Source organism: Babylonia areolata, chromosome 26, assembly GCF_041734735.1.
Source record: "Babylonia areolata isolate BAREFJ2019XMU chromosome 26, ASM4173473v1, whole genome shotgun sequence".
Lineage (NCBI taxonomy): Eukaryota > Metazoa > Mollusca > Gastropoda > Neogastropoda > Buccinidae > Babylonia > Babylonia areolata.
In genome coordinates, this window is record NC_134901.1 from 47,084,256 (window position 1) to 47,108,688 (window position 24,433).

Sequence of the window (24,433 nt, forward strand, 5' to 3'; positions counted from 1 at the left end):
TTTAACATGATAACATTTGTGCACGGGTTCTGGCCGCCAAGGTCAACTCTGAAGGGAGAAGGGAACCAACGGGAGGAGACATCTCTCCGGCCGTATTATGCAAGTTAATGATAATTATGTGGACGTAAACCAAACATAGATGATGTTCTTATCTCCGTGTGAGTGTTTCCATCTTGTAAGCATAAGAAATAGCGACATAGACTGTCGTGTTTCATATCTCGGTGACAAGAGAACTGCTCTGAAGTAGAAGAAAGAACTAACCAAACTTCCAACCAGCAGAACTCCAGTTAAACATGGTGACTTCTTCATCGCTGAAAGAAGAGACGAACGATCCATCCACACTATGTTCCAAGCTACTACTACCACTACTTCTTCGGCGACGTTCAAAACCAACACCCGGACACCAGACATGAATGTTTGCAGAGAAGACGACACACACACAATTCTCGGTAACAGTCCTGTCAGTATGGCTGCCGTGTCGCCGAACTACCGTGTTCAGTACCTGGACGACAGAGACCCGTTTTACGCCCTGATCCAATACCCCGAGCCCACACGACCCCCCACCTTCACCTTTCTGCATGGAGAACCGTTGGCCAGTCAGCTGGCCGCTATTCATCGTCTGCTTAAAGCTCCCCTTAGGGTGAGTGGGTTGGGATTGTCTTTCCTCATGGGGAATAGATTGGGATTATGCCGTCTTTCTGTAGGATAATGCAGCTTGGAACTCCACTTGGGCTAAGGGAATTGGGATTGTGAAGTATTTTTTTCAGGGAACATGGAATGGAATTATGCAGTCCGTTTCTTTAGTGTGAGTGGATTGAGTTTGTACAGTCTTTCTTTAGCAGGAAGTTGATTGGGATAACAGGTCTTTTCTTTTTTTAGGGTGAGTGGATTGAGTTTGTACAGTCTTTCTTTAGCAGGAAGTTGATTGGGATAACAGGTCTTTTCTTTTTTTAGGGTGAGTGGATTGAGTTTGTACAGTCTTTCTTTAGCAGGAAGTTGATTGGGATAACAGGTCTTTTCTTTCTTTAGGGTGAGTGGATTGAGTTTGTACAGTCTTTCTTTAGGAGAAAGTTGATTGGGATAACAGGTCTTTTCTTTTTTTAGTGTGAGTGGATTGAGTTTGTACAGTCTTTCTTTAGGAGGAAGTTGACTGAGATAACAGGTCTTTTCTTTTTTTAGGGTGAGTGGATTGAGTTTGTACAGTCTTTCTTTAGGAGGAAGTTGACTGAGATAACAGGTCTTTTCTTTTTTTAGGGTGAGTGGATTGAGTTTGTACAGTCTTTCTTTAGCAGGAAGTTGATTGGGATAACAGGTCTTTTCTTTTTTTAGGGTGAGTGGATTGAGTTTGTACAGTCTTTCTTTAGGCAGGAAGTTGATTGGGATAACAGGTCTTTTCTTTTTTTAGGGTGAGTGGATTGAGTTTGTACAGTCTTTCTTTAGCAGGAAGTTGATTGGGATAACAGGTCTTTTCTTTTTTTAGGGTGAGTGGATTGAGTTTGTACAGTCTTTCTTTAGCAGGAAGTTGATTGGGATAACAGGTCTTTTCTTTTTTTAGGGTGAGTGGATTGAGTTTGTACAGTCTTTCTTTAGCAGGAAGTTGATTGGGATAACAGGTCTTTTCTTTCTTTCGGGTGAGTGGATTGAGTTTGTACAGTCTTTCTTTAGCAGGAAGTTGATTGGGATAACAGGTCTTTTCTTTTTTTAGGGTGAGTGGATTGAGTTTGTACAGTCTTTCTTTAGCAGGAAGTTGATTGGGATAACAGGTCTTTTCTTTCTTTCGGGTGAGTGGATTGAGTTTGTACAGTCTTTCTTTAGCAGGAAGTTGATTGGGATAACAGGTCTTTTCTTTCTTTAGTGTGAGTGGATTGAGTTTGTACAGTCTTTCTTTAGCAGGAAGTTGATTGGGATAACAGGTCTTTTCTTTTTTTAGGGTGAGTGGATTGAGTTTGTACAGTCTTTCTTTAGCAGGAAGTTGATTGGGATAACAGGTCTTTTCTTTTTTTAGGGTGAGTGGATTGAGTTTGTACAGTCTTTCTTTAGCAGGAAGTTGACTGAGATAACAGGTCTTTTCTTTCTTTAGTGTGAGTGGATTGAGTTTGTACAGTCTTTCTTTAGCAGGAAGTTGATTGGGATAACAGGTCTTTTCTTTTTTTAGGGTGAGTGGATTGAGTTTGTACAGTCTTTCTTTAGCAGGAAGTTGATTGGGATAACAGGTCTTTTCTTTTTTTAGGGTGAGTGGATTGAGTTTGTACAGTCTTTCTTTAGGAGGAAGTTGATTGGGATAACAGGTCTTTTCTTTTTTTAGGGTGAGTGGATTGAGTTTGTACAGTCTTTCTTTAGCAGGAAGTTGATTGAGATAACAGGTCTTTTCTTTTTTTAGGGTGAGTGGATTGAGTTTGTACAGTCTTTCTTTAGGAGGAAGTTGATTGGGATAACAGGTCTTTTCTTTTTTTAGGGTGAGTGGATTGAGTTTGTACAGTCTTTCTTTAGCAGGAAGTTGATTGGGATAACAGGTCTTTTCTTTTTTTAGTGTGAGTGGATTGAGTTTGTACAGTCTTTCTTTAGCAGGAAGTTGATTGGGATAACAGGTCTTTTCTTTTTTTAGGGTGAGTGGATTGAGTTTGTACAGTCTTTCTTTAGCAGGAAGTTGATTGGGATAACAGGTCTTTTCTTTTTTTAGGGTGAGTGGATTGAGTTTGTACAGTCTTTCTTTAGCAGGAAGTTGATTGAGATAACAGGTCTTTTCTTTTTTTAGGGTGAGTGGATTGAGTTTGTACAGTCTTTCTTTAGCAGGAAGTTGATTGGGATAACAGGTCTTTTCTTTTTTTAGTGTGAGTGGATTGAGTTTGTACAGTCTTTCTTTAGGAGGAAGTTGATTGGGATAACAGGTCTTTTCTTTTTTTAGGGTGAGTGGATTGAGTTTGTACAGTCTTTCTTTAGGAGAAGTTGATTGGGATAACAGGTCTTTTCTTTTTTTAGGGTGAGTGGATTGAGTTTGTACAGTCTTTCTTTAGCAGGAAGTTGATTGGGATAACAGGTCTTTTCTTTTTTTAGGGTGAGTGGATTGAGTTTGTACAGTCTTTCTTTAGCAGGAAGTTGATTGGGATAACAGGTCTTTTCTTTTTTTAGGGTGAGTGGATTGAGTTTGTACAGTCTTTCTTTAGCAGGAAGTTGATTGGGATAACAGGTCTTTTCTTTTTTTAGGGTGAGTGGATTGAGTTTGTACAGTCTTTCTTTAGCAGGAAGTTGATTGGGATAACAGGTCTTTTCTTTTTTTAGGGTGAGTGGATTGAGTTTGTACAGTCTTTCTTTAGCAGGAAGTTGATTGGGATAACAGGTCTTTTCTTTCTTTAGTGTGAGTGGATTGAGTTTGTACAGTCTTTCTTTAGCAGGAAGTTGACTGAGATAACAGGTCTTTTCTTTCTTTCGGGTGAGTGGATTGAGTTTGTACAGTCTTTCTTTAGCAGGAAGTTGACTGAGATAACAGGTCTTTTCTTTCTTTCGGGTGAGTGGATTGAGTTTGTACAGTCTTTCTTTAGCAGGAAGTTGACTGAGATAACAGGTCTTTTCTTTCTTTCGGATGAGTGGATTGAGTTTGTACAGTCTTTCTTTAGGAGGAAGTTGACTGAGATAACAGGTCTTTTCTTTTTTTAGGGTGAGTGGATTGAGTTTGTACAGTCTTTCTTTAGGAGGAAGTTGACTGAGATAACAGGTCTTTTCTTTTTTTAGGGTGAGTGGATTGAGTTTGTACAGTCTTTCTTTAGGAGGAAGTTGACTGAGATAACAGGTCTTTTCTTTCTTTCGGGTGAGTGGACTGGGATTGAGCAGTCTTTCTGTCTTCAGTTGGAATGGATTGGGATTATGAATCCTTCTTTCTTTTAGGGCACACACACATGAACACACACACATGAACAGAGACAAAGACACATGAACACTCACACAGACACAAACACATACACACGCGCGCGCGCGCTTGTGCGCTCACACACGCACCATTCCCAAAATCTCATAAACGACGTTCTCGGTCAAGTAGACAGAGAGTGGGGGAGAGACACACAGGTCATGGTGGGGTTTATTCTTCCCCTCCACCACATGTACGTTAATGAGCCGTGGCTGACGAGTTAGGAACCATTCAGCTCTCTTCCACCGCCTTCTGGTTTAGCATGAGAGCCGTTATAAGCCCATAAAACACAGGTTGGAAGGAGCTGTGTATAACCCCCCGAAAACCGTTTATTGTTACACGACACAGACTGACGTAGATTCATGTCACTCACACGCGCACGCGTCAGTACGTCTACACACCGACTGAAAAACGCTCGCGTAACATGCGTCGCGTGTACACGCGCGTGCGTGCGACATGATTTTGCACACACACATCGGGCAGTTTTATCAGATCGATTTGCGCATCTTCCTATGTGATTTTTGAACTTGTAAAAGCAATGTCCGGTGTTTTTTCTTTGCTTTTTCGTATTAATGATTTCCCTTGGTATAGCGTACTGTTTCGGGATTATAGTTGATGGAATATATATTCCAACGCACCCCCCACCCCACCCGCGAGACCCCTCCCTCCACAAACCTACATCTCACCCAAAGGGAACCATCAACTCCACCCAGGCCATCTTTACCACCAAGGTGTTTTACATTGTATGTGTCAATCATGAGACCTGCACTCCTTTTTATTTTGTTCTTGGATTTTATCAAGCAGTTATTTTAAGACGTGTTGGCGGTTGGGGAGGAAGAAGGGGGCGTGGATGGGGTGGGAGGAGTGTAGACGATGCGGAAATGGGGCGGTAGGAAGTGGGTCAATGGGAAGATCATAAGGAGAGTTTCATGGGGAGGATAAAAAATCGTCATTTCCTGTTGAAAGATTTCAGCGTTTACGGCGAGTGCTTGCTTGTTCCCAGCACACATCTCTCACACACACACACACACGCACACGCGCGCGCGCGCACCAGTTCCATTACATCATATCACATGTATGCATGCATGTATCATATACATGTATGCATACGACTACTATTGTTACAACAATATATGGAGTGCCTTTGTTAGTGGTGGTAGTAGTAGTAGTAGTATGTTGCGGGGGGTGAAGTCGCGAAAGTATCTTCATAATCTACAAAAGTTTTGCAACCCCTGACTCAAAAAATAAAAGCAGAAAATCTGTATTCAAATCAGACCAGGCAACCGCAAAATGACACTAGTCCTGAGTGAACTCTATCATTGGTTAGTGTGTGAAGACAGTCTTGGCTGCAGCTTAAAGGCAAGATACCTGCAGGCACGATAATGATAGTCATCGCGTCTCATGTCCACAGTGAATAGCACAGCACTGGTGCAATTAGCAGTACGAAGGGACACAGCTGTTGAACACCTGATCAGCGTAATGTTACGTTTGACATCTTGTTATTTTCATCTGGCACAGATTCAGTTGACTTCACGGTGCAACAGAATTATGCGCTTTAGGTCAGGACAAGAACAACAAGAGCAACGAGCCACTGTATTACTGAACATGATTATGGAAAGTCATGATTAATTGTGATGCAGAAAAAGGGTGGGGTGGGGTGGATAAACCAAGACGGTGATGATGTTGGATAGTTTGTGGAATGGTGAAGATGTTGGACAGTTTTTCACTAATATTTGTCTCTGTCTCTGTTTATCTAACTGTCTGTCTTTCTGTCTCTGTCTCTGTTTATCTAACTGTCTGTCTTTCTATCTCTCCTGCCCCTGCACCTGCCTATTCTTCATCAGTGATATTGGGTATACGGTCTAAACTTTTCTTCAGCCCCCTCTCCCCTTTCTCCTTCCCTCTCGCCCCCGCCCCCCTCTTCTCTCTTTCTCTCTCTCTCTCTCTCTCTCTCTCTCTCTCTCTCATCTCTTTCTCTCTCAATCTCTCTCACCTCTCCCGCATTTCGCTGTCTCTCTTTCTCTCTCTCTCTGTCTGTCTGTCTCTCTTTGTTTGTCTCTGTCTGTCTGTCTGTCTGTCTGTCTGTCTGTCTGTCTGTCTCTCTCTCTCTCTCTCTCTCTCTCTCTCTGTAACCATAAATATTAATGACCTCATGTTCTTCTTTAAATTGGATACGGTCTCAACCTTTTACCTGTAACTATCAGCAGACCCGGGTAAAATGTCGAAAGAAAATAACATTTCATTATGCGTGCATTGGTTAATTAATATATTCATCACACATACTGGTGATTGTACGTATCTTAAAGTTCAGTATTTATTTTCGCAGTTGAATGTCATTATTAGATGGCAAACTAATAATACATAGAAAAGGCAGAGGGATGGTCAGTTTGGGGAAGCAGGATAGACGGTAGATGGAATCAGAGATTAACATTAATATTCATATTCGTAGAACAATTGAAAAAACAAAACAAAAAACAAAAAACCTACAACCTTAGTGCTCTTTTTGAAAGAAATAACGGATGTTGAATATAAAAAGTCTGAAATATCGACGTTTCCATTGACAATGGATGACACACTTTCATGTGAGCAAGGGTCTACACTGATATACTGGACTGTAACGTCAGTGAAACAAAAGCACTTGATATCTGGATGTACGTGCAGAGAATAGATATATTCCGTAGACATCCATTGAATCCTCTTAGTTCAGTTTGGACAGGCAGCGACCATTAAGACAGTGGACCGCAGTGCACGTTCTTTTTGGAAAGTAACTTTCGGCCAGGACAGGACTGCTATTGTTACTTTGAGATACAAATCTTAGGAAAACATCACAGTGGCTAATTCAGTTGTCACTGGACGTAGTTGTTAGCGTCTTAGATTTAGCCGGAGGCCTACCTAAGGTCACAACCGAGGGAGAGGACTGGGCCTCGCCTTCCCATGCCGAGCCCAGACACGGTTATCACTGCCTTGATGGCTGTCATGGCTATGTGACCTTTAAATCTTTCACCTAACCTAGCTTCGAGTAGAATGGGCTAGGTGCTGTCTAGTACGCTCGTTGATTTGTTGCATATAATGGTGGTGGTGGTGTGTGTGTGTGTGGGGGGGGGGGGGGGGGGGGGGGGGGTCCGTTATGTATTGAAGGCAAGCCTCAGGGGCAGAGACATTGGATTGTGACCGGGAGTGTTTGTGTTCTTTGTTGTTTTTTGTTTGTTGTTGTTGTTGCTTTTAATACCGTCTTGCCCACCTACCCCCCCTCATACCTTTTACTCATTTCGTGTCTTCGCCTTCTCTTCCTCTGTCTTTCTCTTTCTGTTTATCTGTCTGTCTGTTTACCCTTCACTCTGTCTTTATCTGTCTGTCTGCCTCTCTCTCTGTCTAGCTCTCACTGCCTGCATCAGTCATTGCTTTCTTTCTTCTGTTCTTCCTGCCCTCCCTATTTCTCTCTTTCTCATTTTTTAAACTATCTCCGGTCCCCCTCAGCCCTTCTTACTGGAATGTTATTTCTGTTTTGTCTGCCTCTGTCCTTTTTCTTTTTGTCTGTCTGTCGCCCTCTCTTCTCTCCCCCCCTTTCTCTGACAGAATTGATACAGATGACAGGCCTGTAACACCAATACAGATGACAGGCCTGTAACACCAATACAGATGACAGGCCTGTAACACCAATACAGATGACAGGCCTGTAACACCAATACAGATGACATAACTGTAACACCAATACAAATGTCAGAACTGTAACACCAATACAGATGACAGGCCTGTAACACCAATACAGATGACAGGCCTGTAACACCAATACAGATGACAGGCCTGTAACACCAATACAGATGTCAGAACTGTAACACCAGTACAGATGACATAACTGTAACACCAATACAGATGACAGGCCTGTAACACCAATACAGATGACAGGCCTGTAACACCAATACAGATGACAGGCCTGTAACACCAATACAGATAACAAAACTGTAACACCAATACAAACTACAGAATTGCAACACCAATACAGATATCGGAACTGATACACCAATACAGATGTCAGAACTGTAACACCAGTACAGATGTCAGAACCGTAACACCAATACAGATGTCAGAACCGTAACACCAATACAGATGTCAGAACTGTAACACCAATACAGATGTCAGAACTGTAACACCAATACAGATGTCAGAACTGTAACACCAGTACAGATGTCAGAACTGTAACACCAGTACAAATGTCAGAACTGTAACACCAATACAGATGTCAGAACTGTAACACCAATACAGATGTCAGAACTGTAACACCAATACAAATGTCAGAACTGTAACACCAATACAAATGTCAGAACTGTAACACCAATACAAATGTCAGAACTGATACACCGATACAAATGTCAGAACCGTAACACCAATACAGATGTCAGAACTGTAACACCAATACAGATGTCAGAACTGTAACACCAGTACAGATGTCAGAACTGTAACACCGATACAAATGTCAGAACTGATACACCAATACAGATGTCAGAACTGTAACACCAGTACAGATGTCAGAAAATTGTAACACCAGTACAGATGTCAGAAATTGTAACACCGATACAAATGTCAGAAATGTAACACCGATACAAATGTCAGAACTGTAACACCAATACAGATGTCAGAACATTATAACACCAGTACAAATGTCAGAAATGTAACACCGATACAAATGTCAGAACTGTAACACCAATACATCTGTCAGAACTGTAACACCAATACAAATGTCAGAACTGTAAAACCAATACATATGTCAGAACTGTAACACCAATACAGAAGACCCACCTTTTTCCCTCCTGAATAATTCTCAACAGCTTATCCCTTTCCAGTATGAACTCGAATGACTATCAATGAGTGGTGAGTTTGGGAGTTTCAGAATGTGAATGTTGTATTTTTGATTGTGTACTATTTACTATTGTGTATTATAACGTCTGTGTGTGCGTGCGCGCGTGCTTGTGAGAGAGAGAGAGAGAGAGAGAGGGGGGGGGTAAATAATTTGATTATGTTTTGTATCTTGTGTTCAATTTTTCCTCGGGTATTTACGTACTTTTTGTTGTTTTTGTTCCTGTTTTTGTTGTAGTTTGTGTGTGTGTGTGTGTGTGTGTGTGTGTGTGTGTGTGTGTGTGTGTTTTCTTTTTTCTTCTTTCAATTTGTAAACGCCTAGGGCTTATTTTCAAGATTAGGCGTGTATGCTGATAATAATGATAATAATAATAATAACTATTATTATTATAACAATATAATAAAAAGAATAATGATAATAGTGATAATAACTGTAACACCAACACCTGTGTCCCACAGTTGGAGGACTGCGCCCTGCAGATCTACCGCTACCACAGCGGGTCCCATGCAGAGTTCGGGGCCTACCTGGACCTGGAAGCCTCCCTTGACGAGCAGACTGAGGACCTGGAAAACGACCAGTGAGTATTGTGGCCTGAGCTGTGAGTGGCAGCACTTGTGGCAGGGGAAGTGGTAAGGGAGGGAGCGGAGGCCTTGTCCTGTAGCTCCCGGCGTGGAAGCTGGTGTTGAAGTTTCTGTGGTTTGGACCGGCATTTGTACTCCCTCCCCCACACCGTGCCCCAACTCGACTTCACATTGAGTCGTGATCTTCTGGGTGGTGATTATTCGGGTGAGGCAATAAACCAAGGCCCCGTGTGCAGCATGCACTTAGAGAACATAAAAGAACCAACGGCAAAAAAGGTTGTCTATGGCATTATTTTGTTGAAAAATCCACTTTGTAAAAAGAAAAGAAAAAAAGACAGAAAAAGAAAAGAAAAAATATGGGTGAAATACACTTGCGACGCGCTCTCCCCGGGGATAGTAGCCCGAAATTCACCAGAGCAATCTATTGTGACAGAAAATATTTCATTACAATACAATAGAATACAATACAAAAGAGCTGGTAATAAAGTGTAGTGTAGTGCAGTGTAGTGTAGTGCATTGCAGTGCAGTTTTGTGTATTGCAGTGCAATGCAGTGCAGTGTAGTGTAGCAATTTAACAGTGCTGTGCAGTGAAGTAACACAGCGCAGAGTAGCTGTGTGTAGTCAAGTGTCGTCCAGTGTAATTTAGCAATATGGTAAAAGGCTGTCTAGCAATATGGTAAAATGCCGTCCAGTGTAATTTAGCATTGTGGTAAAATGTCATCCAACGTAATATAGTGAAATGTCTTGTGTAATTTAGCAGTATGGTGAAATGTCTAGTGTAATCTAGCAGTATGGTGAAATGTCTGGTGAAATGTCTAGTGTAATCTAGCAGTATGGTGAAATGTCTTGTGTAATCTAGCAGTATGGTGAAATGTCTTGTGTAATCTAGTAGTATGGTGAAATGTCTGGTGAAATGTCTAGTGTAATCTAGCAGTATGGTGAAATGTCTAGTGTAATCTAGCAGTATGGTGAAATGTCTAGTGTAATCTAGCAGTATGGTGAAATGTCTTGTGTAATCTAGCTACGTGAAGTAAAGTGATGGAACAAGTACAAAGAATCAGCACGTTTCTGTTTGATACAATGCATTTTGTGTTCTTCACTACAGTTTCGTGCAGCGCATCACTATACAGTTTATCACAATAGATGATGTGTATATACTGTTATCAGTTTGCTCTGCCAGGCTGCATATTGTTGCTTCACACATATTTTTCTTGTCTGTTGATCATTTGTTAGTTGGTCAACTGGTCAGTCAGTCAGTTGATTCTTAGTTACTTAGTTCATTTGTTTAAGTTAATGCCAGTTCAAAGGACGTGTTTATTCACCTATTTATTTTCATGTTATTATATTGTATGTATTGTATTGTGTAGCAATTTTCACATATTTCTCTGTGAAATTCGTCTGCTCTCCGCAGGGAGACTGCGTTGCTGCAGTGCAGTTCAACTTTTTTCTGCATGGAAATGTACTTGTTTTCCTATCAAAGCGAAATTTTTTTCTACAGAATTTGTCAGGGACAAAAAATCCTTCTTATTCCCGTGGAGTATTTAAAGATGTGCTCAAGATAAGCAACCCCCCCCCCCCCAACAAAAAAACAACAAAAAACAAAACAAACAAACAAAAACAAACAAACAAAAACAACCCCAAACACCAAAAAAAAAAAAAACAAAAAAAACAACAACAACAAAAAACCCCAACAAATTCGTCGACAGTTCAAATTGCGGAATGAAGCAGGAAGATTGCTATGTGCTAACAGTACATTAAGCAAGGCCTGAGCTGCATGCTAACTTCCGTCCCACCTTTCACTGGCAGGTCAGAAGTAAGTGGTTCAAGTACTGAATAGCCCGGAAAGAGGGGATAAATCACACCGGAGGGGGAAGGGGGGGGGGGGGGTAATTTATCAAAACAGCTGTGCTGCTCCAGAGTTGTCGTTTTGAAGCGAGGCGATGACAGCGGTGAGTGACACACGTCCCATCAAGTGTGTCTTATTACCAGGAACGCCATGGCTTTGCTCCTTGAATTTTGATGGACCGGTTTTAACACCGCCACGTTTCTCTCTCCGTTGCCACCATCTTTTTTTTCTCTTTTTTTTTTATCAACTGTGCACACGCGCATATGGTGTTGTATATATGCATGTATATATAGAGAGATAGAGAGATTTATAGATTTTTGTGTGTATGTGCCTGTCTCTCTCTCTCTCCCTCCCTCTGTGTGTGTGTGTGTGTGTGTGTGTGTGCTCTGTTTGACTGACGGGAACGTGGTGAGAAAAGCCTGACGGAAGTTAAGGTAGCTGCGTGTCAGCATTAGTTTACCGATTTCTGAAACAGGAAGTCATGTGTTAGGGTACGTGGAAATTTCACGAGATTGAGAGAGGGAGGGGAGGGAGGAGGGAGTGGTGAAAGAGTGAGGGAGAGAGGTTGAGAGAATGAGCGAAAGACAGAGAGACAGACAGACAAAGAGAGAGACAAAAAGAGAGACTGTGTGGTAGAGTGAAAGGAACATCTTCCAGTGTAGGGCAGTAGTAGTAGTGTTGTCGTTATTTCAAACATGATAAAAAAAAACAAAAACATGTATGGAAACTGATACATGAACATGCCTAGAATGCAATTTAACTTCATTTATTTATTTATTTATTCATTTATTTATTTATCCCTTTCTTTTCTGTAGCACAGTTCTCAAACCTGCTTATGGTTTTCATGTTTGTTTTCAGACGAAAGAATTCCCTGATACTGAGAACACAACTTACCGTCCGGGTACATGCCATAATTGGTGAGTAGTTCACTTTGTTCCTTGCATAGAGAAGGTTCTTTCTTTTCAGTTCATCCAAGTCTTCCCTGAAAACCCACTTCTTTAACTTTAAACTAATGTAGAACAACACCGCGATATCATTTGTTCTCGTTGTGTATCTCTTCTCTCTCTCTCTCTCTCTCTGTGTGTGTGTGTGTGTGTGTGCGTGTGTGTGTGTGTGTGTTTAACTACTTTTGAGAGAGAAATCGGAGAGAGAGTGAACGAATGAGAGAGAGAGAGAGAGAGAGAGAGAGAGAGAGAGAGATGAAAACCCCGAAGAAAAAAAATAGAAAAGGTGGAGAAGAAAAAAAAAAAGAATTTTTTTTGAGAAGTCTAAGAATGAAAAACGAAGGAGAAACAGAAAGGAATTGAGCAAAGTGCACACAGAAGAACGGACATGGCGAGGCAGCTAGTGAGGAAGAGAGTGAAACTGATGAAAGGAAGAGACAAGGAAAGAACATGAATACAGAAAAAAAGAAAGGAATAAGACAGAGGCAACCAGAAAAAGAAAGAAAAGAAGAAGGAAACGGAAGAGAACAAGAAAAGAAGAACGTGGCAGAACAGCTGAAAAAAGGGGGGTGGGGCCGGAGGGGGGGGGGGGGAGAAATACGAAATAATAAAACGAGAGAACAAACTGTTCAAAAAAAAAAAAAAAAAGAAAAGAATAAACACAGAAAAAAAGAGGCATGAGACAGATAGAGGCAGCCAAAAACAGAAAGGAAAATAAAGAACAGAACGGACGAGAACAATAAAAACGTGAGAGATAGAGAAAAAAATAAGAAAACAACAACAACAAAACGAACAAAGTGAACGGTATGAAAGAAGTAGAGGCAGTCAGGCCGACAGAGCGAAATAGAAATAAGACCGAAGGCCCCCCCCCCCCCCACACACACACACACACACAACCACCCCCACCACCACCCCACCTTTCCTTTACGCGTCCCCTTATACTTGAGCGAAGGCCGGATGTTGCCAATCTTGAGCCGGACTTAAAGATACTAATTTCAAGTGCCGCAGAGAGAGGGGGAGGGACGACTCCGTAATAGTAGGGATTTATCGCAGCACAGGAAGAGTTCTTTTCACCGTTTCTAGCTCTGCCCATTTGCAAAAAAAGAAAAAAAAAAGTTTCATCTTGAACACGAACACACACGCGCGCGCGCGCGCGCGCGCACACACACACACACATACACAAGAAACGAACGCTTGCACACTCACGCACGTATGTTCACGGACACGCACACAAACACGCGCTATATACAGTTATCTGCACACACACACACACACACACACACACACACACACACACACACACACACACACACAGATAGAGTTCAGACAACATTCTCTCTGCTGACAGTGTCGATGTCAATGTCCTTGAAGCTGTGACAATAAAAATGGCAACTGACAAGGTCTTCTTTCTCATAAGTTCTCTCTCTCTCTCTGTCAAGCTGGTTTCCGAAAAAAACTACTCAACTGTTGATCAGATTTTTAACCTGTATACTTGTGTTCAGAAATGCATGTGTCAAAATAAGAAATTATACGTTGCTTTCGTTGATTTTAGAAAAGCATTTGATTCTGTAAGACATGATAAGTTGTTACAACATTTAAGAAAACAGGGTATATCTGGTAAATTCTTTAAGTCTTTGAAAGCGATGTACGATTCATTGTTAGCATGTGTCAGGGTTAATTCACAATATTCTGAATTTTTTGATTGTCCACTTGGTGTACGACAGGGATGTGTCATGAGCCCTACTTTATTTTGTACATTTATCAATCAGATTGCTGAACATATGTCTGTGTCAGGTAGACATGGGGTTCAGTTGATACCAGGTAGCATGGAACTGTTCATACTGCTTTTTGCCGATGATATTGCTTTATTATCAACAACTCCAATAGGACTTCAAAATCAGTTGAATATTCTTAAATCATGCTGTCAGGTGATGAAGTTGAAAATTAATGTGCAGAAGACAAAAATAATGGTGTTCAGAAAAGGCGGATTTTTAGGTAGGCATGAGAAGTGGTTTTTTGAAGATGAAGAAATAGAAGTAGTAAATGAATACTGTTATTTAGGGTATACATTCACATCAAAGATAAGTCCCAAAAAGGGGACCGATCATCTTGTTGTGAAAGGCAAAAGGGCAACCATGAGCCTTGTGAATGCTTTTCAAAAGTATAAAGAAATGTCATATGCAGTATTTTTCAAAATATTTGATGTAAAGGTACAGCCTGTTCTGTTGTATGGATCTGAAATTTGGGGTATGAATAGACTAGAGAATGTAGAAAAAAATCATTTATTAGCATGTAAGCGATTCATGGGAGTGCCAGTGAAAACACCAAACAAAGTGGTTTATGGTGATCTTGGTAGATATCCGTTATTTATAAACTCGTTATTAAATGTTATAAGGTACTGGTTGAGAATACTACAGATGGATCAAAATAGATTGCCTTACATGGCTTATCAGATGTTGCTTGGATTAGATTTAAATGGAAAACAGTGTTGGGCTTCTCAAGTTAGAGAAATATTATGTACAACAGGTTTTAATTTTGTGTGGTTGCAACAGGGTGTTGGTGATGTGAAAGGATTTCTTATTACTTTCAAGCAAAGACTTATAGATATCTTCATTCAAGAATGGTCGGGTACTATTAGTGATAGAGACAGATATTCATGCTACAGATCATTCAAAGTTGTATTTGAAAAAGAAAAATACATAACAAATGCTGATGAATATTGTTTCAGAGTGGCGTTGTCTCAGGCCCGATTTAATGTGCTTCCTTTAAATAACAATGTTAATAGGTACACTGAAAATGATGTTTTAAAGCATTGTCCTTTTTGCCAAGGTGAACTAGAAGATGAATACCATTTGTTGTTTGTTTGTTCTATATATAATGATTTACGGACAAAATTTCTTCAAGACTGTTTAAACATGTCTCTTAGTTCACTTCTCCGATCAAACAACAAGCAGAGAAATTTCCATGTATCAAAATTTATTTTCCATGCGATCAAAAGGAGAAATCATATACTCAGACCTAATTAAGTAGAATTAATGTCAAGTCCATGAATATTATGATATTGTGTCATCTGTTCAAGTGTTATAATACCCCTTCCCATGCCCACCCCCAGTCCCCTGGTTTTGAATTGTGGTCCATGGCCAAAGTTCATTAAAACAATTTCGTTCGTTCGTTCTCTCTCTCTCTCTCTCTCTCTCTCTCTCTCTCTCTCTCACTCTGTGTCTCTGTCTCTCTCTTATATCCCCCCCTCCCAAATTAAGCGTCTCTCTTCCTCTCTCTCGATCCTTCCGGCAGTTGTTGGCGGTGTATTTTTGACAAGCCTGGTGAGCTTTTCACAAAGGGAAACAACTCGTTCCGTGCCCTGTTTTTGCTGCCCCCTACCTCCCACCTCTGGGCTTCTTTGTTGACAAACAATGTTGCTTGCAAAGCAGTCACTGAAGAACGGAGATTGGTGACTAGATTCTTCATTTTCATCCCCCCCCCCTTTCCCCTTTAACCCATCCCTCTTGTGTGCACTCGTGAATGCTCTTTCTACTGTCCTCCGGAGAAACACCACCTTAATTAAGACCTGAGGGGAAAATGGGACACACTTGACCTAAGCATAAACAAAACAGACGGTCAAACCCTCCTTGTAGAAAACTGGATTGGTTCCAACGTGACATCGTATTGTACATTTTTTCCTTCTTTCTTTCTTTCTTCGTCATCTTCTTTCATTCTTTCTTTCCTTCTCGCTTTCTGTCTGTCTTTCTCTTTTTCTTTCTTTTCTTCTTTCTGTCTCTCTGTCTGTGTCTGTCTCTCTGTGTCTGTGTCTGTCTGTCTGTCTCTGTGTCTCTGTCTCTGTGTCTGTGTCTGTGTCTCTCTGTCTCTCTGTCTGTCTCTCTGTGTGTCTCTCTCAGCCTTAACGGCGTTACGGGTCAGTAACAATAGTGGCGATTAGCAAGGTGGAGTGGGTTAGTCTGCCACCGGCTGGGTCAGGTCACCAGATTGACGTAGTAGTAGATGGCCGTTTTGATTTTGATGTTGTTGGTTTTTTTCCCCACCCGTCCGAGGAAGGAAACGTCTTTAGTTTGCTGACCGAGTTAAGTCGAGCAGAAACAGTCAGTGCAGTGAAGTGAAAGCGGGGAATGTTGCCTCGGGGCGATATATTACTGACGTGATTTTTGGCGACGAGGTCAACGTCAGGCAAATGTTAACAGACCGTAGACACTCTGTGTGTGTGTATCCCCCGCCTCTCTCTTTGTCTCTCTCTCTCTCTATGTCTCTCTCTCTTTCTCCCCCCCACCCCCTCCTTTATCTCCCTCTGGCTCTCTCGATCTCTCTCTCTTCCATAGATTTCCCAGTCAGCTTAGATTAGCTTCACTCATGACTTCTTGGCGTGAACAGACCATTCACAATTTGTCAATACATGTATTTGAAGCATTTTAACTGTGATCAATTACGATGTCTTAAGTTTGTTTCTTGATGACAAGACCGGTTTTGTTTGTTTGTTTGTTTGTTTTTGTTTGTTTGTTGCTGTTGCTATTTGGTAATATGATCATGTTTTTGCACCGCGTCATGATGTGCAATGGAATATGCTTCGTCTCTCTTTGTGGGTCTGTGTCGGCCTCTCTCTCTCTCTCTCTCTCTCGCTCTCTCGCTCTCTCTCTCTCTCTCTCTCTCTCTCTCTCTCTCTCTCTCTCTCTCTCTCTCTCTCTCTCGCTCGCTCTGTCTCTCTTTCTGTAACGATAAATATTCGCGCGCGCGTGTGTGTGTGTCTGTGTGTTTTATCTGTGCTGCAGAAAAGCTGTTGAACTCTTCTGGAAGAGAACTGAGAAGAGCTCTGTTTTCACTCAAACAAATTTTCCAGGTATGGGTCTGTCTCTCTTCCCCCCTTCCCCCACCTCTGTCTCTGTCTCTGTCTCTGTCTCTCTCTCTCTCTCTCTCTCGCTTTCTCGCTCGCTCGCTCTCACTCTCTCTCTTTCTGACATTAAGTTTCGAAATCTAAGTTTTTGTTTGTTTTGCTTAATTTTTTATATTGTTGACACATTGTATGTACATAATTATGATATCTGGTGACGTGCATTTCACCGTTGGTGACTTTTTTTTCTGGTTCGACCTTTTTTCATTTCAGGTTTTTTTCTTCGTTGTCATCGTATTCATCGTGTCAACACCCCCTCCGCACCCCCCCCCCCCCCCCCCGCCCCCCCCGCCCCGCCCCCTTCTCCTCTTCTTTTTTCTCCTCCATTCCTTTTGCTGCTGCTTCTTCTTTGATGTTGTCGTCGTCGCTACTGTTTTCTCATTGTCTCATTCCTTTTCCTTCTGATTCTCATTTTTGACTCACTTGTGTAAACAAGTGAGTCTATGTTTTAACCCGGTGTTCGGTTGTCTGTGTGTGTGTGTGTGTGTCTGTGTCTGTGTGTCTGTGTGTCCGTGGTAAACTTTAACATTGACATTTTCTCTGCAACTACTTTGTCAGTTGACACCAAATTTGGCATAAAAATAGGAAAAATTCAGTTCTTTCCAGTCATCTTGTTTAAAACAATATTCCGCCTCTGGGATGGGCACAAAAAAATAAAGAATGAAGCCTAATTATATGCAAACTGCATTTACTGTTATATTTATATTTTTTGTATTCTCTAAACTTGGCACTTTGATCTGATATTCTGACCCAACAGCTAGAGCAGTCATTATTATCATTTTTTGTTCAAACAGGAACTTCTTTTGCTAAGCATGGAAGTTTTATTTATTTTGCAAACGTTTTGGTGCAGATAGTAAAAAAGGGAAATTACTCTGTAATGCTAGGGGGAGTTAATTTGCTTTAAACTGATCTTTCTCATCTTAAACATTACATTTTGAAACAAGAGAGGCAAGGCCTTCAAGACTCACTTATGATGCACTTTTTAAAAAAAACATCCAAGCTTTTTATGTATTGAGTATAATTTCAAAATGTAATGTTTAAGATGAGAAAGATCAGTTTAAAGCAAACTAAGTCCCCCAGCAGAGTAATTTCCCTTGTTTTACTGCCTGCAGCAAAACGTTTGCAATAAACAAAACTTTCATGCTTAGCAAAAGAAGTTCCTGTTTGAACAAAAAATGAAAATAATCACAGATCTTTTGTTGAGTCGAATATCAGATCAAAGTGCCAAGTTTAGAGAATATAAAAAATATAAATATAACAGTAAATGCATTATACTCAATACATAAAAAGCTTGGATTTAAAAAAAAAAAGTGTATCACAAGTGAGTCTTGAAGGCTCTGCCTCTCTTGTAATATTTGTGTTTGAACTGGCCTGTGCAACAGATTTGATTTGTAGCCTGTCTGACATGTACATCAATAAACGATAGGTTTGAAAGTGAAAGTAAACCCACATAAGTCATTCCCTTCCCAACAGGCTCAGCGTCTTGAGCATGCCTATGAAAGGGAGACTATAGGGAGACTTAGATAACTACAGAGTTGTCACTGTCATATTGCTTCCTACTTTTTATGGCTATATATTTGTTCGTGGTGAACCCCTGTTAATTAATTATATGGCTATGTATTTGTTCATGGTGAACCCCTGTTAATTAATTATATGGCTATGTATTTGTTCATGGTGAACCCCTGTTAATTAATTATATGGCTATGTATTTGTTCATGGTGAACCCCTGTTAATTAATTATATGGCTATGTATTTGTTCATGGTGAACCCCTGTTAATTAATGAACAGGACGACAAGGACCTTGTCCATGAGTTCGTCAACAATGACGGGCTGGACTGTCTCATCAAGGTTGGAGCTGAGGCTGACCACAACTACCAGAACTACATCCTCAGAGGTGTGTGGGGGGCGTATCTTTCTGCCTGTCTCTTTCTCTCTTTCTCTCTCTGCCTCTTCGTCTGTCTCTCTCTCTGTGTATCTTTCTGTCTGTCTGTTTGTCTGTCTCCCCCTGGCCCCTCTCTCTCTCTTTCTCTCTTCCTCTCTCCTATTTGTGGATCTGATGTCATTTGGCAAATCTTGTTTCTTCTTCGAATTTGGTTGACAGTCGTTCATTCTATGTACACTCCCCCCTCCCCAACTCCCATCCTGCCAAGTCAGCAGTATGCCGACAGCTAAACGCATTGAAACAGCCAGTTATTTTCCCACCGTCTCTCTCATTTCTTCTGGAATATGTGCTTCTGTGACCGATGGGGTTCTTGTCTTTATCTCTTGGGCATTGTGTTTGCAGTTTGCATGTAATTCTCTCCCGCCGCTATCTAAAGAAGCAACAAAAGCTCACCAGGGTCTGATCACACACTCTCCACAGCAGTCCCGTTTACACTGTAAACTACACACAACATCATTCAGTATCGTGATATGTGTTGATAGCAACAGGATGCAGCAACGGCGGCAGCAGCAACCATCACCATCTGATGACTCTCTGTCTATAGCCCCCCTACGCGCATTGCACATTATCTCTTACACGTTTGTTATTGTAGCACGTGCTTACAGCAGCAGCACCCCAATCCGTCATGGTATGACACTAATCTGTTTCTGCGATCATGCTTACATTGTGCATTATACCTTTCACTTGTGTATTTTTGATACATACCAACGATGATAAAATAACTTAAATTACAACTCTTGTGAAACACTTTCAATGCGTCTGACGCACATTGTGTATTATCCCTGGCCTTTTTTTTATTATTTTAAATTGCACTGTGTACGAACAACAACATTGATAAGTATGATGTCAAGAATTTCGCCTCGTTTGCTTATTGTATTGATACTGTCATATTCTTCGTTTGTGTTCTGGGCTGCACTACTCAGTCATTTTTTTCCATATGAGTTCATTCGTACATGTACTACCGTTTTCACCCAATCATACTTCGTTTTTTGTTGTTGTTTTTTTTTGAGGGAGAGATTGGAATTGAGCGGCAGTGTATGTCGGACATTTCCTGTTTGAACGCTGCCACAGCATGCGGGATCTTTAACATGTGTAGATGATTTTCTGTTTGTGTCACGAAAGGGTTTCCAAGGCATTCGCAGACTTGTACGTGCATATGCTGGAGAAAAAAAACAACACTTTTGATAAATTATGCATATCCGGATTCGAACGCGTGACCATCAGATTACTAAAAGAAATTATTCACATTACTAAAAGGATATGTCAAAAAGATGATGATGATGATGATGATGATGATGATGATGATGATGATACCCTGACTAATCACTGGTGTGGCTGTGCTGTGGACAGCTCTGGGACAGGTGATGCTGTACGTGGACGGCATGGAGGGGGTGGTCAGACACAATGCTACCGTACAGTGGCTCTACACGCTGCTCGTCTCCAAGGTCGGTCTGTCTGTCTGTCTGTCTGTCAGTCTGTCTGTCTGTCTGTCTGTCCGTCCGTCCGTCCGTCTGTCTGTCTGTCTGTCTGTCTGTCTGTCTGTCTGTCTGTCCGTCCGTCCGTCCGTCCGTCCGTCCGTCCGTCCGTCCGTCCGTCTGTCTGTCGTCCGTCCGTCCGTCCGTCCGTCCGTCCGTCCGTCCGTCCGTCCGTCCGTCCGTCCGTCCGTCCGTCCGTCCGTCCGTCCGTCCGTCCGTCCGTCCGTCCGTCCGTCCGTCCGTCCGTCCGTCCGTCGTCGTCCGTCCGTCCGTCCGTCCGTCCGTCCGTCCGTCCGTCCGTCCGTCCGTCCGTCCGTCCGTCCGTCCGTCCGTCCGTCCGTCCGTCTGTCTGTCTGTCTGTCTGTCTGTCTGTCTGTCTGTCTGTCTGTCTGTCTGTCTGTCTGTCTGTCTGTCTGTCCGTCCGTCCGTCTGTCTGTCTGTCTTTCATGTCTCTCTCATGATTGATGTTATGCACTTGCCAAAAAACAACGACAATAACAGATTTCAAGTTTCAAGTCTCTCTCTGTCTGTCTGTCTGTGTGTGTCTCTCTCCCTACGTTTTGGATTGCTGTTATATTTCATATATGGTGTAATATCGTGTTTTCATTATATTCAGTTACTCTGCCTTAGCCTTTTTAGAATAGTCCATTTTGAGTCTCTCTCTCTCTCTCTCTCTCTCTGTGTACATGACAAGGCTGTACTCTTATGATATATCCCGAAGTCACCAGGCTTAGAAATACAAATACCTGCAGTGGTGAGCAGTACTCCAAAGACGCATCCGTGAAGTAGATAACCCTCGAATGCATAGTCCCAGTCTTCCGATTTGAGCCCATAACACATTCTGCTCTGAATTGGAGCCGATATGTGGCCGGAAAAGAAAACACTACCATGTATAATCCATGGGAATCGAACCTGCTTCCTTTTAGTCGTCAGTCCGAAACGCTAACCACTTCGCCACGGTGACCTGTGAGCATTATGTTATATTGTTGTTGTTTTTTTATATTATATTATTCTGATCGATGATTTTTTTTTAACAACAGGGTCGGCTTGTAGTGAAGACGGCTCTCAAACTGCTGCTGGTGTTTGTGGAGTACGCGGAATCGAACGCCCTACTCCTGCTGCGAGCTCTCAACACTGTGGACGCCAGGCGGGGCCTGAAACCTTGGGCCAACGTCATGACCATCCTTTGTGAGAAGGACGGTTCCGACACTGAGCTGCTGGTCTACGCCATGACGCTGGTTAATAAGGTGGGTGTTGGGATGTAGGTGGGCGTGTGTTGGGTGGTCTGCAAGGCCGCGAGGAGGGGGGGGGGTCTGGGGGAAGGAGGAGCAGAGAGAGAGAGAGTGTGTGTGTTCGTTCTTTGATTTAAAGTCTTTTCGCTTTGAATGACATTAGTTAGACATTACATGTGTCGTGTGTGTGTGTGTGTGTGTGTGTGTGTGTATTTGTTCGTTCGTGTGTTCGTTCTTAAGGTTAACGCCTTTTCACTAAATGATATTAGTTTCGGAGAGTGGTCGGGGGGTGGGGGGGGGGGAACTCCTGGGATGGGGGGTTGGGGAGGGGGGGGGCACCTACGTGCGCATGTGAGTGAGCGAATGCGTTTGTGTGCGTGTGTGTGTCTGTGTGTGTGCATATGCGGCTTGTGCATGGTTCAGTTTCACGCCTTTCCGTTTTAATCGATACTAAAACCCAGAAGTGCTGTACCTATCTCCAGTATTTGTCAAGAGGGGATGACTACGTTCTACAAACCTGTGTTTCCTGCCTGCAGGTGCTGAACGCGGTGGGGGACCAAGACACGTTCTACGACGTGACGGACTGTCTGGAGGAGCAGGGGCTGGAGAGGATCACCCGCAGACACATGGACCGGCAGGGGGCCGACCTCGATCTCCTCACACAGTTCCACATCTATGAGGTACGATACGATACGATGCGATACGATATGATGCAATGCGATATAATACGGTACGATACGATACGATACGATGCGATACATTACAATGCGATACGATACGATGCGATACATTACGATGCGATATGATATGATGCGATACATTACGATGCGATACATTACGATGCGATATGATATGATGCAATGCGATATAATACGGTACGGTATGATACGATACGATGCAATGCTATGCAATACAATACGATAAGTTAACAATATGAGACAATACGATGCAGAACAGTACAGTGCAATACAGTACAATGCAATACAATAAATTGTGGTGCAATACAACACGATGCAATATGATATGGTACAAAACGACTCAATGCAATATGTAACAATACAAAGACACAATGCAATATAATGCGGTACAATACAGTACAATGCTATGCAGTGCAATGCGACACGACACGATACGATACGATAGGATAGGAATACAATACAATACGATACAATACGATACGATATGATACAATACAGTGCAATGCAATGCACTACAATGCAGTACAATACAATACAACACAATATGAAACAATACAACACAACCCAACGCAATACAATGCATTACAGTACAATGCTATGCATTGCAGTGCAATGCAGTGCAGTCCAATACACACTTAACCCGAATGTGCATCCAAAGGCTCGTCATTGCACCTTGTCGCCACTGCTGCACCATCACACACAAATCATTACGGTGGAGTCATTTTTGTTGTTGTGCCATTCACTGGTTCCAAGTCTGTGAGGTTTTGATTGGTTGGTTTTTGCACCAGTGGATTAAAAATTCTACGACATTAAAAATTGATTAGTTCTGATTTTGTGTCATGTGAGTAACATTCAATCTTGTCAGGTTTGATTGGTTTATTTTGATACAGTTCAACGCAAAGTATTTTAAGCCTTTCGATTGACCATTGTATTTTTGCGGGTCTGACAACGCGATTTTATGGCATCCACGTTTGTTCCACCAGGATGAGGGTTGATTAGTTTGATTTGCGTCACGTAATTTGCATCTGTGATATTGGGTTGGTTCAGATTCATTCTGTCTAATTGTTTGGTTGATTCTGTTTTGTGATTTTATCAATCGTCTTTGTTGGTGGTTTTATGTCCTGTGTATTCAAAGTGCTACTTCAGATCTGACTGGTTTGATTAGGCAAATGCACCCAGAGATATTCACATGTACTGTTTATTTATTTCTCAGTGTGCCTTGAAACACGAAGATGGCGATGAGCTCTCCGAAATACCACAGCTGGAAAACCTAAGGTAACCTTTTTTTTTTTTTTTTTACTGTAAATTTATATCTGAGAGAGAGAGTGTGTGTGTGTATGTGTTTGTGTGTGCCTGTTAATCCAACAGTTGGAGACGTGAATTGCCTCACCAGTGTGTGTACGTGTTTGTGTGTGCCTGTTAATCCAACAGTTGGAGACGTGAATTGCCTCACCAGTGTGTGTACGTGTTTGTGTGTGCATGTTAATCCAACAGTTGGAGACGTGAATTGCCTCACCAGTGTGTGTATGTGTTTGTGTGTGCCTGTTAATCCAACAGTTGGAGACGTGAATTGCCTCACCAGTGTGTGTACGTGTTTGTGTGTGCCTGTTAATCCAACAGTTGGAGACGTGAATTGCCTCACCAGTGTGTGTACGTGTTTGTGTGTGCCTGTTAATCCAACAGTTGGAGACGTGAATTGCCTCACCAGTGTGTGTACGTGTTTGTGTGTGCCTGTTAATCCAACAGTTGGAGACGTGAATTGCCTCACCAGTGTGTGTATGTGTTTGTGTGTGCATGTTAATCCAACAGTTGGAGACGTGAATTGCCTCACCAGTGTGTGTATGTGTTTGTGTGTGCCTGTTAATCCAACAGTTGGAGACGTGAATTGCCTCACCAGTGTGTGTAAGAGAGGAGGTTGGATCAACCGTTCACATAGTTTGCTTTTTTTGGATGGTTTACCATCTTAACTAGAGCGGAAAAAAAGTTAGGGTGAATTGATTTTCGGCGAGTTCCACTGCACAAAGCCAATTTTTTTTTTCCCCACCAATATTGGAACATAGCC

The 24,433-nt window shown here is 42.0% G+C and overlaps 1 protein-coding gene across 1 annotated transcript in view; it reads left to right on the forward strand.

Annotated features, from left to right (window-relative positions):
* LOC143300337 (FH1/FH2 domain-containing protein 3-like) overlaps positions 1–24,433 on the forward strand; it is a 120,193-nt gene that overhangs the window by 47,891 nt on the left and 47,869 nt on the right. Inside the window, exons 11-18 of the mRNA XM_076613938.1 lie at positions 9,215–9,333; positions 12,042–12,100; positions 16,906–16,973; positions 18,813–18,918; positions 20,317–20,411; positions 21,482–21,688; positions 22,210–22,353; positions 23,585–23,646. Coding sequence (XP_076470053.1) covers positions 9,215–9,333; positions 12,042–12,100; positions 16,906–16,973; positions 18,813–18,918; positions 20,317–20,411; positions 21,482–21,688; positions 22,210–22,353; positions 23,585–23,646 — 860 coding nt within the window. The remainder of the gene's footprint in view (positions 1–9,214; positions 9,334–12,041; positions 12,101–16,905; positions 16,974–18,812; positions 18,919–20,316; positions 20,412–21,481; positions 21,689–22,209; positions 22,354–23,584; positions 23,647–24,433) is intronic.